A 17,661-nucleotide genomic window follows, 5' to 3' on the forward strand; every position below is an offset into this window, starting at 1 on the left:
ATCTGTTTGTCTCCATTTCTCCATCTGTAAAATGAGCTGGAGAAGGAAATGACAAACCACTTCAGTATTTTTGCCAAGAAAACCCCAAATGGGGTTATGAGGAGTTGGACATGACTGAAAAATGTAGTTTCCCTTCTTATCTCCTTTATTAAGTCTAATTACTATACTCTCATTTTCTGAGTTCAACTCTGGCATAACAAACTTTATTCCACTCATTTATTTTTAATTCTGTGTGACTTTTTATGTTTTAAGTGTTTTGCTGGCAAAAATAGAATGGATTCAAAATAATGCTCAGCATTATAATATTCTCTTCAATTTTGTGGGTGAGTTTGACATTTTCATATTCACAGTTTTGATCATTGCTTTTATCTGCTTCTCCTATTCCTTTATAATTTGTCCTTTCTGTCTCCAACTTTTTCTTTAATATGGTTTCTTAACCATTCTTTCATTTTAATCACCTCTTAATGATATCTCATTCAAACTTAAGATTTGTTTCTGTTATGACTTATAACTTCCCACATCTACTGTTCTTATTCCTTCTTTTTCCCTTTTCCTTTTCCATTCCTCCCTTTGAATGCATTTTAAAATCAAATTCTTTGCATATGTGATTTTTGTTGTTGTGGGGGTTTTTTTAGGTTTTTTTTGCTAGGCAAATGGGGTTAAGTGGCTTGCCCAAGGTCACACAGCTAGGCTATTATTAAGTGTCTGAGGCTGGATGTGAACTCAGGTACTCCTGACTCCAGGGCCAGTGCTCTATCCACTGCACCACCTAACCACCCCTGCATATATGATTGTGTTCTATTTATTCTATCCTTTTTTGGTCTGTTCAGAGAAAAGTAAAATTAAATGATGCCCACTTTCCTCACTCTTTTCCTGTTTGTGCACCATAGTTATATGTGATATAAGATTAAGTAATTATTTAATTAAGTTCCTGTATCCTTCATTCCCCCTTCTCTACCCTGGTCATTCTTCTCCCCACTTCCTGTCTTTCAACATAATCAAAATATAATACAACCACTTCATCCCTCTGTCTCATTTGATTCCCTTTCTACTTCCTAATGAAATTATGGTCCTGAAGAGACACTTGTATCACATCCCTCTATTAAAATGTATGCAATTTATCTTTATCTCTTCTGATTGTTCAAATTTTTAATGGTTCTCTCAAGCCCTGTGTTTATATTCTGAAATTTCTATTCACCTCTGCTCTTTTCATCAAAATTGTTTGAAAGACATCTATTGATTGAAAATCCTTTTTTTTTCCTTGTGGGATTATATCCAGTCTTTCTTGGCAGTTTATATTCATGCTTAGTTCTTGGTTTTAGTCTTATTTTTTTTTTGCTTTGGGAATTAAACATTCAATGCTGTCCAGTCCCGTAGAGTGGTAGCTTCTATATTTTATGTGCTTCTGACTGTGGTTCCTCAGTAATTGGATTCTTCTTTTTCTCTACTTATTTAGGTGACATAAAATATTCTGTAGCTTTATTTAACCACCCACAAATAGGAATATTTGAGGACTTTACCATCTAATAGGGACTCTCTAATTTGTACTCTGCACTGAATATCATTTATCATAGTGAAAAGTATTTATGTTGAACATTTATCTCCCTATTTTATTCCTCATTTATTCATGTGACTTTTTCCCTTTTAGTTTTAGCTGCTTTCATTTTATTTGTACAAAAACTTTTTGGTATTATGTAATCATACTTATTCACTTGATCTTCTATGATCATGAATTTTTCTCCTAATCATATTTCACTAATTTGTTTAAAAAATAAGCATATATATATATATATATTTGTATGTATATTACTTCTTAGGAGTTTATTATTGTGTATATTGTATGAGATCATTGTCTAAACCTAATATCCATCAGACTACTTTTCAGTGTTCCTAGAAATTTTTACCAAATAGTGAATCATACTCCTGTATTTAGAGTCTCTATCTTTATCAGAATTATTATGTTAATTTCCATCTGTATGCTGCATGCTCAATCTGTTCCATTGGTTAATTTTCTGCTTTGTAGCTAGTAATAAATAGTTTTGATGGTTATTGCTTTGTAGTACAGTTTAATATCTCATTCTGCTAATTCCTTTTTATTCTCACTTTTTTTCATTGTTTTCTTGGAGAATCCTGATATTTTGTTCCCCAGATGAATTTTGTTACTTTCTTTCTCTTTAAAGTAACACTTTAGATGTTTAATTGGTATGGCAGTGAATAGACAAATTAATTTTATTTTTTTAAATACATTGGCATGGTCAAACAATGAATAATTGAAATCTCTTCACACTCCCCCCCCAAATATTTATTATGATCACTACAATATAAGATGTCCAAGTGTCTCTCTCATCAAATGATGTCTCTTGTTTTTGGACACATAATATGAACAACTCCACTAATTCCTTTAAGTTCAATTTTATAGTGCTATATAAATATCAGATACTGTTATTTTTCAGAAGGGTAAAGATGAGTGTGATGATAAATATTTAAGAACTTCCTTTCTAGGAAAAAACTTTTAATTAATAATTTCCATTATTAATATTTTCTGGTGTAGACTCCAGAACACCCATGGACAAGTATCTCTTCTGATTTGGAGTTGAATACATTAAAATTTTGTCTTTTTAAGGTCTAATGTTAGAGTTGAATCCTGAGAGATTGAGTTGTTAAGATTAATTGGATATTTGAGTACTTTGGTTACATCACCACCTCCTACCTTCTTTCTCTATTCCCTCCCCAAGGAAATAAGGGAATTGAAAGTTAGTTTTGGAAGAGGTGTTTGGGAAAAAAAGGACTTTAAGACTTGTTTCACTCTGAATACTTACTGACATATTACATAAAAGATGATTGCCTTTCTTATGCAATTGAGAAAAAGAAGGTAATTATGTTGAAATAGAGAATGTTGCCTAGACTAGTTGTCAAGAAAATTAGGTTTCATTTCTGTCAGTGCTTTTGTGTAAAAGCATCCATCTAGAGTTGGAAGAACCTCAAGAGTCATTTGTTTCAAACTTCTTATTTTATAGAGGAGAAAAATGGAAGCCCAGCTAGATTAAGTGACTTGCCCAAGACTTCACAGAAACTTAAGTATTAGAGGGAAAATATTGAGCAAGTAAATCCCTCTATGAGATTTCCATTCTTGAACTGTAAAATAAGTATTGGACTAAAACTAGATGACTTCTATAGCCCCTTCCAAAACTGCCATTCTTTGACTTTTATGAGGAAAATTCTCATGAAGATTTCACTTGGGATTCCTGTATGGAAAGTAGTCTAGATAAGATTCCATCCTCATTGTATTAGCAACAATGTCCTTTTGACTCAAAATAACAGAAGGAATGAACCTTGAAGTTGAAAACTGGAACTCATCCTATGGAGAGAGCAAGGGCAGGGAGAAGGAATTCTTGTTCTGTAAATGTCCCTGTCAAAGCACTAGAAGAAATATTTAAATGATTGTCTTTCTTTCTTGCAGAAAAACCACGGATGAACAATATACTGACATCAGCCACAGAGCCCTATGACCTTTCTTTCTCTCGATCCTTCCAGAACTTGGCTCACCTACCCCCATCCTATGAATCTGCAGTTAAGACCAACCCCAGCAAATACTCATCTCTGAAAAGGCTGAGTAAGTGTTATTTCCTTTGGTTATGCTTCAGTCTCAGGTTGCAGCTAGATTTCCTTTTCTTTACCAGGACATAGGAGACTGTCCAATCTCCTCTCATCCAGATAGAAAAAGGAGAAGGGTAGAAGAGAAAAGCAGCATAGTTTAATGCAGTGAAGTCATTCTCAAAAAAGAGTGACTACTTCATACATAAGGATCTTTGTGGGATACATGTTGACAGTTTTTAAATATGTTTTATTTGTTTTATTATTTCTCAATTACATTTCAGTTTGGTTGGGGCTGTACCTGAGACTGTTGAAGCTATCTTTTAAACACCTCTGGTTTAGTGCACATAGTTTTTTAAAATAGATCTGAGAACATTTTAATATAATTTTTGATAACTCTATCTCAGCATAAAATAAATATTTAAAAACACTTTTTTTGAGATATTTCCATAGGATTTATCTAATAGATTAATGGATTCATGGTAGAAAAAAATGCTAAGAACCCATGGTTTAGTGGAAGTAATGTTGGATTTGGAAACAGAAGACCTAGGTCTCCAAACTATCTCTTTCTCTTACTAGTTCTGTGACTCTGGAAAATTACTTAATTTTTCTGGCCTCTAGTTTCTTTCTCTGTAAAATAAGCAGATTAAATTAAATGATCTCTTAAATCCTTCCTAACTAAAAAATCCTACAATTTCTATATCCACTTACAGACTCATTAAATATCAATAACTCTTCCCTTCTCAACTTTGAAGGGAGCCTGGACATTATAGAGGAGTTGTCTATATGATACCTTTCCCTTCACTTTACTCTTAAATCCCAGAGCAGGACAATCTGCAGTTAATCTGGTGTTCTCCTTTAACATCTGCCAAATATTATTGACTTGTGGCCAGTATAAAAATCAGTATTGCCAAGATAATATCCCTTCATCACTGATTACTGATAAGGTGAAGTTCAATAAAGTAGTTTACTGTTCTTCCCATCTTCTCCCCATCTCTGAGAAGCCCTGAGCTAAATCTTAACTTGACTGATAATGTAACAATCCTACTTCTACTATCAGTTTTATCAGTCTTTTCCAATCTCAGTAACATTAGGAGCTCCAACATTGTTATTTAAAGCCAAGGAAAAGAGGGCCTATAGATATTCCTAGCTGCCCTTCATGGTGGGAAGTTTGATTTCTGTTGCCACGGATTTTGATCTCAACAAATTATGATCTGTTCTCGGTAAAAGGGTAAGGGGCAGAATCATTCAGCTTGACCTAAACCAGGAGTGAGGGATCCTGTATTTTGTAGAAATTTAAGAGATGAGTCTGTGAGAAGCTTTGTTTTTGAAGATTATGTGTGAATAGAACATGTATGATTCCCCATGGATGACATTGGCTTGGTTTTTGTGGAGAATATGGAATATCAGGTATAAAGATTTTATGGCACATTGGTGTATGTTTATGTAGACATATGTAGATACATAGATATAGATAACAGATGTATACACCAATGTGTATGTGCATTTATGCAGTTACACACACATATATATGGAATGGGTATATACAAATTCCATCATAGAATATATATGCTTACAATACATACTAAGGACAGATGTAAGATGTGAGTCTGTAAAGTCTGTATAAATTATAGGCAGCAATGTTGCATATGGACAGAATTCTGGACCCACAGTTTGGAAGACCTGAGTTTAAATGCTTCTTCAGACACTTAGTAACATGCTTCCTATGTTAACCTTGGCAATGTTCACTTAACCTCTATTGACCTCAGTTTCTTCATATCAAGAATGGAAAATAGTAGCACCTAAGTTGTTAAGAGGATCAACTGAAACAACATTTATAAAGAGCTTAATTATAATTTTTATTAATTCAGAGGTAAATATTATCTATATATAGACATAAAGATATTTAGAATGCCTAGTTAATTATTAGTGTAGAATGGAGGGATGTACGTAATTTGAGTTAACATATATTAAATATTTATGAGCAAAAGCTATATAGGGTTTATATATGCATAAAGTGGGAGATTTATGAGACGACTTGAATATAGGAAATATAGTATAGGGTTGTGAGTTTATGAAGTACATGTTATATTATGTCATTGGTTTCTTGAGATGGTAGACATAGAATTAGAAAGAAACTCAACCCTAGATTTATGTTTGGGATATATTGTAGATTGTATATATATGTCCAGGATTACATTGAGATTGGGCTCTACTGTATAGTTTTCATATGCATTTATATGTATGTGCAGATTAGGTGAATGGAAGTGGGTATTGATACATATGTATGATAGGTATGTATAGTATTTAAGCATGTTCAGTAAATATTAAATGCCTAAATACAAGCTCCTATGTTATTCACAAAGATATGTAAGTCACAGAAGGGTGTAGCCAAGATGACAGAGGACTTAACCTGAATTCTCCTAAATTCTCTTCAAATAACTTTAAATAATGCCTTAAAATGAATTCTGGAGCAGTAAAACCTACAAAAGGACAAGATGAAACAATTTTCCAGTCCAAGACAACTTAGAAGTTCAGCAGGAAAGGTCTATTGCATTGGAGTGAGAATGGAACACATTCCAACATAGATTAAGCTAGAGCAGTCCATTGCCCAATAAATCTGGAGCAGATCTTCAGAGCAACTGGATCAGCAGTGGCAGCGGCAACTTCAGGAATTGTTGGCCACCAAAGTAAGGAAGCTGGGCTGGCAAACTGGTAAGGATGATATTTCAAGGGTTCCTTCACTGGCATTGGGTGCAGGATTCTGTTCCATTGTCTGTATGCCAATCCAGATCACAGTCCTGAGTAGGGATAGGTACTTGCACACCAAAGTTTGTAGGAAAGTAGGAGAACTCTGTTGACAATTCCAGGTTGGAGAAAATGCTTGTGGTCACTCACAGATCAGATCAAAGTCCAGGAAATTAGTGACTATACCTTTCTTTAGATCATACCAACTTAGAAGAACTTAAAACTTTCAGATGCCCAGAATTAGCGTGAGAGTAGCAGCAAGAAAAACTTGAAATTTAGGAAAAAATTAGAAATTAGAAATTTAGGCAAAATAGGCCAGGAATCAGAGACTTACTTTAACATAAAATTAAAAGTAAAAAAATAAGCAGACAACAACAAAATATAATATAAAATATAAATATAAAAAGGTAATCTGATGACAAGGAAAATCAAAATACAAACTCAGAAGTTAATGAAGTAAGAAACCTCAAAGAAAAATGTGAATTATTCTCAATCCAAAAAAAAAGAATTCCCGGAAAAACTCAAAAAAGGAGTGTAAAAATCAAATAAGTAAATAGATATCTTATTGTCTGATCTTTTTATCTCTTATACTTTTTTTGTTTCTTCCTTAAGTATGTGGTTTCTCTGTCATCACACTCAATTTGGATCAATGTACAACATGGAAACAAAATAAAGACTGACAGATTGCTTTCTGTGGCAGGGGAGGGAAGTAAGATTGGGAGAAAATTGTAAAACTCAAAACTCAAATAAAATCTTTAAAAAAAAATAAGTAGGAAAAAATAGAGAAAAGAAATGACAATGCAAGAAAATCATGAAAAAGAGGAAACAACTCAGCAAAGGAGGCACACAAAATATTGGGAAAAAACTTTAAAGGGTTAAAATGGGTTTTTTAAGAGCTTTAAAAACTCAAAAATTCACTGAAGAGAAGAAATCCTTAAAAAGCAGACTTACTTGCCCAAATAGAAAAAGAGATAACAAATTTCAATGAAGAAAAGATCTCCATAAAAAGTAGAATTAACCAAATGAAAAAGGAGTTATAAAAGCTCACTGAGGAAAACAATTCATTAAAAATTAAAATTGGGCAAGTGGAAGATAGTGTCTCCATGAGACATCAAGAAGCAGTCAAAAAAATCAAAAGGATGAAAAAAACAGAAGAAAAAATGTAAACTACCACATTGGGAAAAATTGGTCTGAAAAAATTGAGGAAACATAATTTAAGAATTATTGAATTATGTGTGATAGCATGATCAAAATTATCAAGGAGAAAACTGTCCTGAAATTCTAGAACAGATGGTAAAACAGAAATTAACAGAATCTACCAATCACCTCCTGAAAGTTATTGCAAAGTGAAAACTCCCAGGAATAATATAAACAAATTCCTGAGTTCCCAAGTCAAAAAGAAAATATCACAAATAGCCAGAAAGAAACAATTCAAATATTGTGGAGCCATAGTCAGGATAATATAAGATTTAACAGCTTCCATAATAAAGGATCAGAGGATTTGAAATAGGATATTCCAGAAGCCCCAGGAGTTAGGATTGCAACTACTCAGAAAAACCAAGTATTCTCCTTCAGAGAAAAAAAATGGATATTCAATGAAATGGAAGACCTTCAAACATACTTCATGAAAAGACCAGAGCTGAATAGAAAATTTGACATTGAAATAAAAGATTCAAGAGAAACATAAAAAGATAAACAGGAAAAGAAACAGAAATCATAGAAGATTCAATAACATTAAACTGTTTGAATTTGTACTTGGGAAGATGATACTTGTAACTCATAAGAATTTTGTTATTATTAGGGCAATTAGAAGGAGTATACTTAGAGCTCATGGGTTAAGCCAAATATATAGAATGAGATCTGAAAATATTAAAGGGTGAGAAGAATTCATTGGGAAATGGGTAAAGGGAGAGGTAGAATGGGGTAAATTATCTCACGTGAAAGAAGTGTGAAAGACCTCTTACAGTGGAAGTTAAAAATGGGGGATTGTGGGAGGAAAACATTTGAATCTTTCTCCCATCAGAATTAACTCAAAGAGGAAATAACATTCACATTCATTTGGCTATCAAAATCTATATTACCTTACAAGAAAATTGGAGGGGAAGAGGAAAAGGGAAGAGTTGGGAATGATAGAAGGGAGGATGGATTGGGAAGACAATAGCCAAAAGCAAAGCATTTTTGAGGATTGACAGGAGAGAAACAGAGACAGAAACAGTGATGGAAAAAAGAAAGAATAAGTGTGGAGAACAGAATGGAGAGAAAACAGTAATTATAACAGTGAAAAAAATTGTAGCAAGTTTCTCTAATAAAGTTCTCTTTTCTCAAATATATAGAATTGAATTTATAAAAATAAGAGCCATTTCCCAATTAATGTGGTCAGAGGATAGGAACAGAGAGTTTTCAGAAAAACTATCCATAGTCATTTGAAAAAGTACTTAAAATTATCATGGATTAGAGAATGCCCATTAAAACAACTCAAGACACCACCTCACATCCATCAGTTTTGTCTACTAGAACTTAAAGAGCAAATAACAAATATTAGAGGGAATATGAGAAAATTGAGACACTAATGCATTGTCATTGGAGTTGTGGACTGATTGAGTCATCCTGAAGAACAATTTGGAACTATGCCCAAACTGCTATAAAATCATACATACCCCTTGACAACACTACTAGGTCTATATTGCAGAGATTTTTTAAACATTCATTCACTTGCTTATTTGGAATATGCAAATATCCCACCCTCCCTTTCCAGTTCCCTCTCCTCAGTAGCAAACAGTCTAGTGAACATTGTTCATGTACACTTGTGTTTAACAAGTTTACATATTGGTCGTTTTCTGTATGACAAATTAGGACTAAGGGAAAAGAAAGAAAACCAGGGGATAGGAATTTTTTAAAAAGGGAACATAATGTTCATTTGCATTCTGTAGTTTGTTTTGTTTTTTTCCTTCATCTGGATGTTCATGGTGTTGTCCATAACAGGTCTCCCAGGATTGTCCTAGGTCTCTGAATTGCTGAGAATGGCTGCCTTCATCATATTGATCAGCTCACAATGTTGTTGTTAATCTATACAATGTTTTCTTGTTCTGCTCCCTTTGCTCATCATCAGTTTGTGTATTTCTTTCCATGATTCTCTAGAGTTCAATCATTCATGATTTCTTATAGAACAATAATATTCCATAACATTCATATACCATATTGTTCGGCCATTTCCCCATTGATGGGAATCCCCTCAAATTCCAATTCTTTGACACTACAGAAAAGAGCTGCTACAAATATTTGGGAACTTGTGGGATTTTTCTCAAATTTTATGATTTCTTCTGGATGTAACCCTAGTATTGGTATAGCTGAGTGAAAGGGTATGATCAGTTTTCATGCTCTTTTGGCATAGTTTCATACTGTTCTCCATCATGGTTGGATTAGCTCACAACTACATCAACAATACATTAATGTCCCAATCTTCCTACAACCTTTCCAGCATTGACCGTTTTATATTTTTGGCATCTTAGCCATTCTAATAGTTATGAGGTTGTACCTCACAATTGTGTTGATGTGCATTTCTCTAATCAGTAATGCTTTGGAGTATTTTTTCATATGATTATATATATATATAGCTTTAATGTATTCATTTAAAAATCGCCTATACATATCTTTTGACCATTTATCCATTCAGGAATGGCTTGTTAATTTATAAATTTGATTCAATTCTCTATTTTTTTGGCAAAGCAATGGGGATAAATGACTTGCCCAAGGCCACACAGCTAGGTAATTATTTTGTCTGAGGCAGGATTTGAACCCAGGTCTTCCTGACTCCAGAGCCTGTGCTCTATGCACTGTACCACCCAGTTACCCCATCTAAATATTTTGGAAATGAGACTTTTATCAAAACCTTTAGTTGTGAAAATGGTTTCCCAAGCTTTCTGTTTTCCTTCATTGGTTTTATTGGTGTAAAATCTTTTTTAATTTAATATAAACAAAATTATCCATTTCTTGTTTGGTCATAATTTTCTCTCCTTTCCATAGATGCAACAGATAATGCATTTCTTGATCTGTTCATTGGTCTATGGCCCTTTATATCTAAATCTTGAAGCTATTTTGACCTTATTTTGACATAGGGTGTGTGTTGTAGTCTATGCCTAATTTTTGCTATACTATTTGTTAGTTTTCCCAATTTTTGTTGAATAATAAATTCTTATCCCAGAAACTAATGTCTTTGGGTTTATCAAACAACAGATTACTATTGTCATTTACTACTATTTCTTTTGTACCTTTCCTAATCCATTTATCCATTACTCTTATTTCTTAACCAGTATCAGGTAGTTTTGATGACTGCCACTTTATAGGTCTGGTAGAGCTAGGCCACCTTCCTTTACATTTTTTTGTCTTGAAATACTTGATCTTTTGTTGCTCCAGATGAATTTTGTTACTTTTTATCTAGTTCTGTAAAATAGTTATTTGGTCATTTAATTGGTATGACACTAAATAAAGTAATTTAATTTGGGTAGAATTGTCATTTTGATTACATTAGTTCAACCTAACCATGAGCTATTGACATTTTTCCAATTGTATGATCTGACTTTATTTGTGTGAAAAGAATTTTGTATTTGTGTTCATACAGTTTCTGGGTTTGTCTTGGGAAGTAGATTCTAAAGGATTTCATGTTTTCTACAGTTACTTTAAATAGAATTTCTCTATCTCTCTTACCCTTGGACTTTGTTGTTCATATATAGAAATATTAATGATTTATGTGGATTTATTTATAACCTGCTACTTTGCTGAAGTTAATTCTTTCAAGTAATTTTTAAGATGATTTTCTAGAATTCTCTAAGTTTGCCATCACCAAAAGATGAAAGTTTTGCTTCCTCATTGCCAGTTCTAATTTCTTCAATTTCTTTTTCTTCTCTTATTACTAAAACTAACATTTCTAATACAATGTTGAATGGCAATGATGATCATGGGCATCATTTTTTTCTCCCCCCCTCATTTTATTGAAAATGCTCCTGGTTTAATCCCAATAACATAAGATAATTTTTGATGGTTTTGGATAGGTATTACTTATTATTTTAAGGAAAACTCCATTTATTCCTAGTAAGTGTTTTCTTCATTTTATCAAAGGCTTTTTCAACATCTATTGAGATAATCTGATTTCTGTTGGTTTTATTATTGATATGTTCAGTTATGTTGAGTGTTTTCCTAGTATTAAACCATTCCTGCCCAGTTAGTATAAATCCTCCCTGATCATTATCTCTTATCCTAGTAATTATTTATTAAAATCTCTTTACTAAAGTTTTATTTAAGATCTGTGCAGCTATGTTCATTAGGGAGATTGGTCTATGATATTCTTTGTTTTAACTCTCTCTGGTTTTGTTATCAGCATCATATTGGTATTATAAAAGGAATTTGGTATAACTCCTTATTTTTTTAAATAGTTTATGTAGAATTGAAATTAATTGTTCTTTAAATGTTTGGTAGAATTCACTTGTAAATCCATCTGGATCTGTAGACTTTTTCTTGGGTAACTTATTGATGGTTTCTTCAATTTCTCTTTTTGAAAAAAGCTTATTTAAGTAATTTATTTTTTCTGTTAACCTAAGTAGTTTGAATTTCTGTAAATATTGATCCATTTCACCCGGGCAGTCAAATTTATTGGCATACAGTCTGGCAAAAGTTATCTTTTTAATTTCTTCCTCATTGCTGGTGAATTCACCCTTTCCATTTTAGATATTGGTAATTGAGTGTTCTTTTTTTCTTTTTTTAAATTAGATTAAACAAGGTTTATCTATTTTATTGGTTTTTCATAAAACCAATTCTTAGTTTTATTTATTAGATTAATGGTTTTCTTGCTTTCATATTTCATTACTATCTCCTTTGATTTTTCAGAATTTTTAATTTGGCATTTAATTTGGGATCTTTAATTTGTCCTTTTCCCTAGTTATTTTAGTTGCATACCTAAATCACTGTACTATTTCCCTATTATATTCATACAAGCATTTAGAGATATAAATTTCCCCTAAAAACTGCTTTGACTGCATCCCATAAATTTTGATATGAAATCTCATTGTTATCATTTTCTTGGATGCAGTGGTCAATCATTTCTATGATTTATTGTTTTATCCATTCATTCCTTAAAATTAAGTTATTTAGTTTTCAATTAAGTTTTGGTTTATCTTCCCATGGTTCTTTATTACATGTAATTTTTATTGCATCATGATCTGAAAAGTATATATTTATTATTTCTGCCTTTCTGCATTTGTTTATAATGTTTTTGGTATAGCTGCCATGTACTTCAGATAAAAAAGATTTATTCTTTTCTGTCCCCACTCAGTTCTTTTCCAGAGGTCTATCATAATTAAGTTTTCTAAGATTTTTTTAATCTGTGACTATATTAATCTAATTTTGAGAGAGGGAAGTTGGGAGTCCCTCATTATTATATTTTGGTGTCTATATCTCCTTGTAATTCATTCAACTTCTACTCTAAGAATTTGGATTCTATACCAATAGATGCATATTTGTTTAATAATAATATAACCTCATTGCCTATGGTGCCTCTTAAGAAGATGTAGTTTCCTTCCTTATCCCTTTTAATGAGATCTATTTTTGCTTTTGCTTTGCCTAAGATCAGAATCGCCATCCCTGATTTTTGTTTTTTACTTCTACTGAAGCACAATATTTTTTTCTCCAGCCGTTTACCTTTACCCTGTGTGTATCTCTCTCCTTCTCATGTGTTTTTTGTAAACAACATATTGTAGGATCCTGGTTTTTAATTCCTTCTGCTATTCAATTCTGCTTTATGAGAGAGTTCATCCCATTCATAACTACAGTTTAGGTAATTATGTATTTTCCTTCATGCTATCTCTTCCCATTTGTACTTTCCTATTTCCTTTCCTCTTATTCCTCCTTACCAATGTTTTGCTCCCTTTCCCCTTTAACTTTTCTTTAAATTTTAACTTGCTTATTTTCATTTTTAGCTTTGCTTTCTCTTTTTTTTATCAGTTCCTTTTTCCCTTTTCTTCCCCCCCCCCCAACTTCACTGTAGGATAGGGTAGATTCTTAAATCCAATTGGGAATGTATGTTATATGCATGTTATTATCTCTCTTGGACCAAATCTATTGAGTAGTATTTATTCAGTGTTCACACCCTCTCTCCTTACCTTTACTGTAGTAGTATAGGTCTATGTGCCTCTTCACCTTTATACACTAATGCCTAACCTTCTTCTAGGATAGTCCTTTTTTCATGTTATTTTTGTTTTAGCTCTGTCTTGTAAACCCCCTTTACAATTCCCTTTGTTAAAATATGCTATTTTTATTTGACTTGATAGAAATACTATTCTCAAGATTGATTGAGTTTTAGTTGAGTTTCATTGCTTTTCCAGTTGGTTGATTTTATTTTTGGAAGAGTTACATTCTTTTTCCAGTTTATTACTTTTACAGTTAAAAGAGTTTTTTAATTCTTCATATTTTCCATTTTCTTCTTCTTTTCTTCTTTGGTTTTTAATATCTTTTTAAAACTCTTCTATAAAGTTTTGGGTTTTAACATTTTAAAGCTCTTCTATGAAGTTTCCTATTCATAAACTTCTTTGAGACTTTCCATCTAGATAATTTGTCACTGCTTTCTTCCTCTGAGATGGTGTTTTTGATCATCCCCATTTGAATAGTAACTTTAGGGTTAGCCCTCTTTTCAATTTTTTTTTTTGCTTAGTTTGCTGAGTTCTGCTTTTGGGGTATAGGGAGTATGAGCTCAAACTTTTTATACAGGATATGATTGAAAGTATATGTGAAAAGTCAGGTAGTCAATAAACACATATAAAGTTCCTACTATATTCCAGATACTGTACTAAGTACAGCTCATGGAAGTCATTGAAAAATATCATTATAAATTAAAGAAGTAGAAATATTTTCTAACTTTGGGTAAAGCAGAGTAGAGAGGTTTTGTTACTGTTGTTTGTTTTTTGTTTAATGATGCTGAGGGGTTTGAGCTCTAACCTCTAACCATAAGCACTTGATCTTATGATAGGGCATGCTCTGGTGAATATTTATATTATATAATGGGGAATAGATGGCTGTGTACTTGGTATTCAGTAATACTTAATAAATGCTTATTGATTTTATTTAAATTGCATGTACATGAATAGCGTATGTGTTGAGAGGGTAGTGTATAGGCTGAGTTAAGAGAAACTTGAATTAATGTTGCATTTTATTTCCTCAACTTAACTGTCTGCCAAGTTTCATGTAATTATTATGATAAAATTAACTGCTATCGTGGTGGTGGTGGTGGTGATGGTGGTGGTGGTGGTGGTGATGGTGGTGGCAGAAACAGGATCCCAGGGCCAGGATACTGTAATAGATTGGGTCAAGTGACCTCAATCGTGGTTCAAATTCTAGTACTAGCTAACTATATAACCTTGAGCTAATTTCCTCATTTCTCTGCACCTCAGGTTCTTCTTTAAATGAGGGGGGATCAGACTAAGTAAATTTTAAAGTCCCTTCTGCCTCTGGCAATAAATAACTCTTATAGGGATTGGGGTTGAAGTGGTGTTGTGCAATTGTAGAGATTACTCTCTACTTTGCCTTTTATCCCTGAATGGATTTGTCAGTCCAACGGCTCTCCCTCAGCATTATTCCACTTGTCTCTCCCTACAGCTGACAAGGAAGCTGATGAGTACTACATGAGGAGACGCCACCTCCCTGATCTGGCTGCTAGGGGCACTCTCCCTCTCAATGTCATCCAGATGTCACAGCAGAAACCCCCGCCTCGTGAGCGACCTCGCCGTCCTATACGAGCCATGTCCCAAGACAGAGTCCTGTCTCCTGAAAGAGTGATGCCGGAGGAGTTCAGCATGTCCTATGACAGGATCCTGTCTGATGAGCAACTGTTGTCAGCTGAACGCCTACATTCCCAAGACCCACTGCTGTCCCCAGAGAGGACAGCCTTCCCAGAGCAGGCTCTGTCTCGTGCCATGTCAAACATGGATGTCTTTGTGTCTACACCTGTGCTGGACCGCTACCACATGACCAAGATGCACTCCCATCCTAGTGCCTCCAATAATTCCTACAACACCCTGGGCCAGAGTCAGACCGCAGCCAAGCGCCAAGCCTTTGCAACTCGGAGACACAACACGGTGGAACAGCTTCATTACATCCCTGGGCAACACACCCACTACCATACAGCCAGCAAGACTGAAGTGACTGTGTGACCAGGGTCAGAGCCAGGGATGGGCTGGGTAGAAGTAGTTAGGAGAGAAGCCTGATTGTCTTCCCTTAAAAGGGCCTTGGGGACCAGGTAGGATTGAGAATCTTCCGGCCCTTATAATTCCCTCCTCTCCTACCTTATCCACAAGTGGATAAATATAGAAAATGATTGAGAGAGGGATGGGGGCCAGATGGGCTACTTCTGCAACAGAAAGCCATACCCCCTCCTAGAAGTATAGCCCAAGCCTCCTGGCATTGACTCACTTTGTCTTATACATCTAAAAGTATTTCTTTCACTTTTTCAAGTGGAATCAAATTTGTGAGGAAAGGAAATAGTTTTGAGCCTCCCCAGCAGCACCTCCTTGTTCCCACATACTCTCTCAATAGGGGCTCAGCTACTAGAGACCCTCTCCTCACTTATACCCTCCCCTTCCAGGCTGGGCTGACCAAGGTATATGGTCAGTTGGCTGGTCAGGTTGGCAATGTGGTCTCATTCATTTAACTAGAACTACATCATGGAAATCTTCTAGTGCCTAAAAACTGCCTGCTCACCGGAGCAGTGGAGCTGCTGTGTCCATAAGCACAAAGATAACTTGCCCTTCATCAGAGTGCTCCCAGACCTTACTCTCACATAAGCCTGAGAGCAGAGAGGTTTCCATTATTTCTTGTGTTCCTTAACAAAAACTTGAGTTAGGGAAACAACCTAACCATGCTTCTCTTATTCCAGTACACTCTGTACTCCCTGGTTGTCCCTTTCCTTCTGGCTCATTTTCATAGTTCTCTAACAAGGGAGTTCAAGAGGTTTCCTGAAGTGGTGAAGAAAATGAATTCCCATAAAGATGGAAACCTTGACCTTGGTGTTTAGGAAATTCATGCCAGAGAACCAGAGAGCCTCAGCATCTTTGAGCCTCAGTATCTTCTCCAGGAGCCCTAAGATCAGAACCCCAAACCCAGGTTCTACAGCTCTCCCTACAGGCCTATTTCCTCTCCCCAGAACATAGCCTGACTTCCTATCCATGCCTGTCAGGCTCTGGGGGGACCCACTGTGATGGCCATGATCTGTAAGGGGAGTTACCATTCCTATTATCCAAAGCCCCTGTTTCTTAAACCCATTCATGTCAGACTGAAGTGTTTTAGTCTGTTTTTTAGCCCTCTGAGAGGGCAACTCAGGCCCCAAGCAGAAAATTATCTTTAAACAATTACACTGCCCCTCCCATACAGCAGCCTTCCCTCTCACCTCACCCTTGTCAACCTCATTCTTCTCTTTTGGCCAGAGACCAGTACCCCACAATATCCTGCACCTTTTTGTCCTTTTCCGACTTTCCTTCCCTTCTCTGTTCTGTTAGCTCCAAACTTAGTCACTCAATCCACATACTGACAGCTCTAGAATTTATCTCTGGTCTGGATTACTAGGATTTGTTTTTAATGTAGCTATGGGATTTTTATTTTTAGTTTCCCAGCCCAGTTACTCTAGGCTACTTTGCAGAGAAATGAGAGGGAGGTATTGTGTGTTTGCAGTGGGGGGGGGGGGGGGTTAGTGGGGATTGTCTAGCTACATAAACTGATCATAGAACAGCCACTTCAAGTCACATCCTTAGATTTGAACCCTGAGTTAAACCCCACTGAACCATCTGCTACTGAATTCTAACCCTTCCAGAGAAACAAAAGAACTCATGTGGATGTTACTGTGTAGTCTCATCCTCTGAAGAGCAACAGGCAATTATCTAGTTTGAGGCTGACTACTAGGTTGAGGGTGTGCCAGGCTATTTTTCACTCTAGTATGGAAAAGCATCTCCCTCATACCTGGAACTGTAGTGACACGGTAGCCCTATTAACTTTCTTCCTGAATAAATCTTCCTAAATAAAAACTTTGAATTAGTGGCCCTTATTGTTCTCACTGCTCAAGTCATTCTAGCATTTCTACAAGTCTTTGGAGTATAGCATAAGAACATAATATTGGAGAGGTACCCTTTTATCTTTGTCAATAAAATTAGGTACTGAATGAAATGACCTTTAGATAGGGTAAACTTTCCTTCTCATAGAGGTAAAATATCACTCATTGAAGTGATACCTTTCCAGGTCAGAGAATTATTCCTTGGGAACCCTGTAAATTTTCTATCAAGTTCCATC

At 34.8% G+C, this 17,661-nt stretch overlaps 1 protein-coding gene across 1 annotated transcript in view; it reads left to right on the plus strand.

The window, feature by feature from the left end:
• The window catches only part of SHISA6 (shisa family member 6), a 512,552-nt gene extending 495,541 nt beyond the window's left edge, over positions 1–17,011 (plus strand). Inside the window, exons 4-5 of the mRNA XM_074220646.1 lie at positions 3,461–3,613; positions 14,983–17,011. Coding sequence (XP_074076747.1) covers positions 3,461–3,613; positions 14,983–15,536 — 707 coding nt within the window. The 3' untranslated portion in view covers positions 15,537–17,011. The remainder of the gene's footprint in view (positions 1–3,460; positions 3,614–14,982) is intronic.
• The last annotated feature ends 650 nt before the right edge of the window (positions 17,012–17,661 follow it).

Source organism: Macrotis lagotis, chromosome 2 (genome assembly GCF_037893015.1).
Source record: "Macrotis lagotis isolate mMagLag1 chromosome 2, bilby.v1.9.chrom.fasta, whole genome shotgun sequence".
Lineage (NCBI taxonomy): Eukaryota > Metazoa > Chordata > Mammalia > Peramelemorphia > Peramelidae > Macrotis > Macrotis lagotis.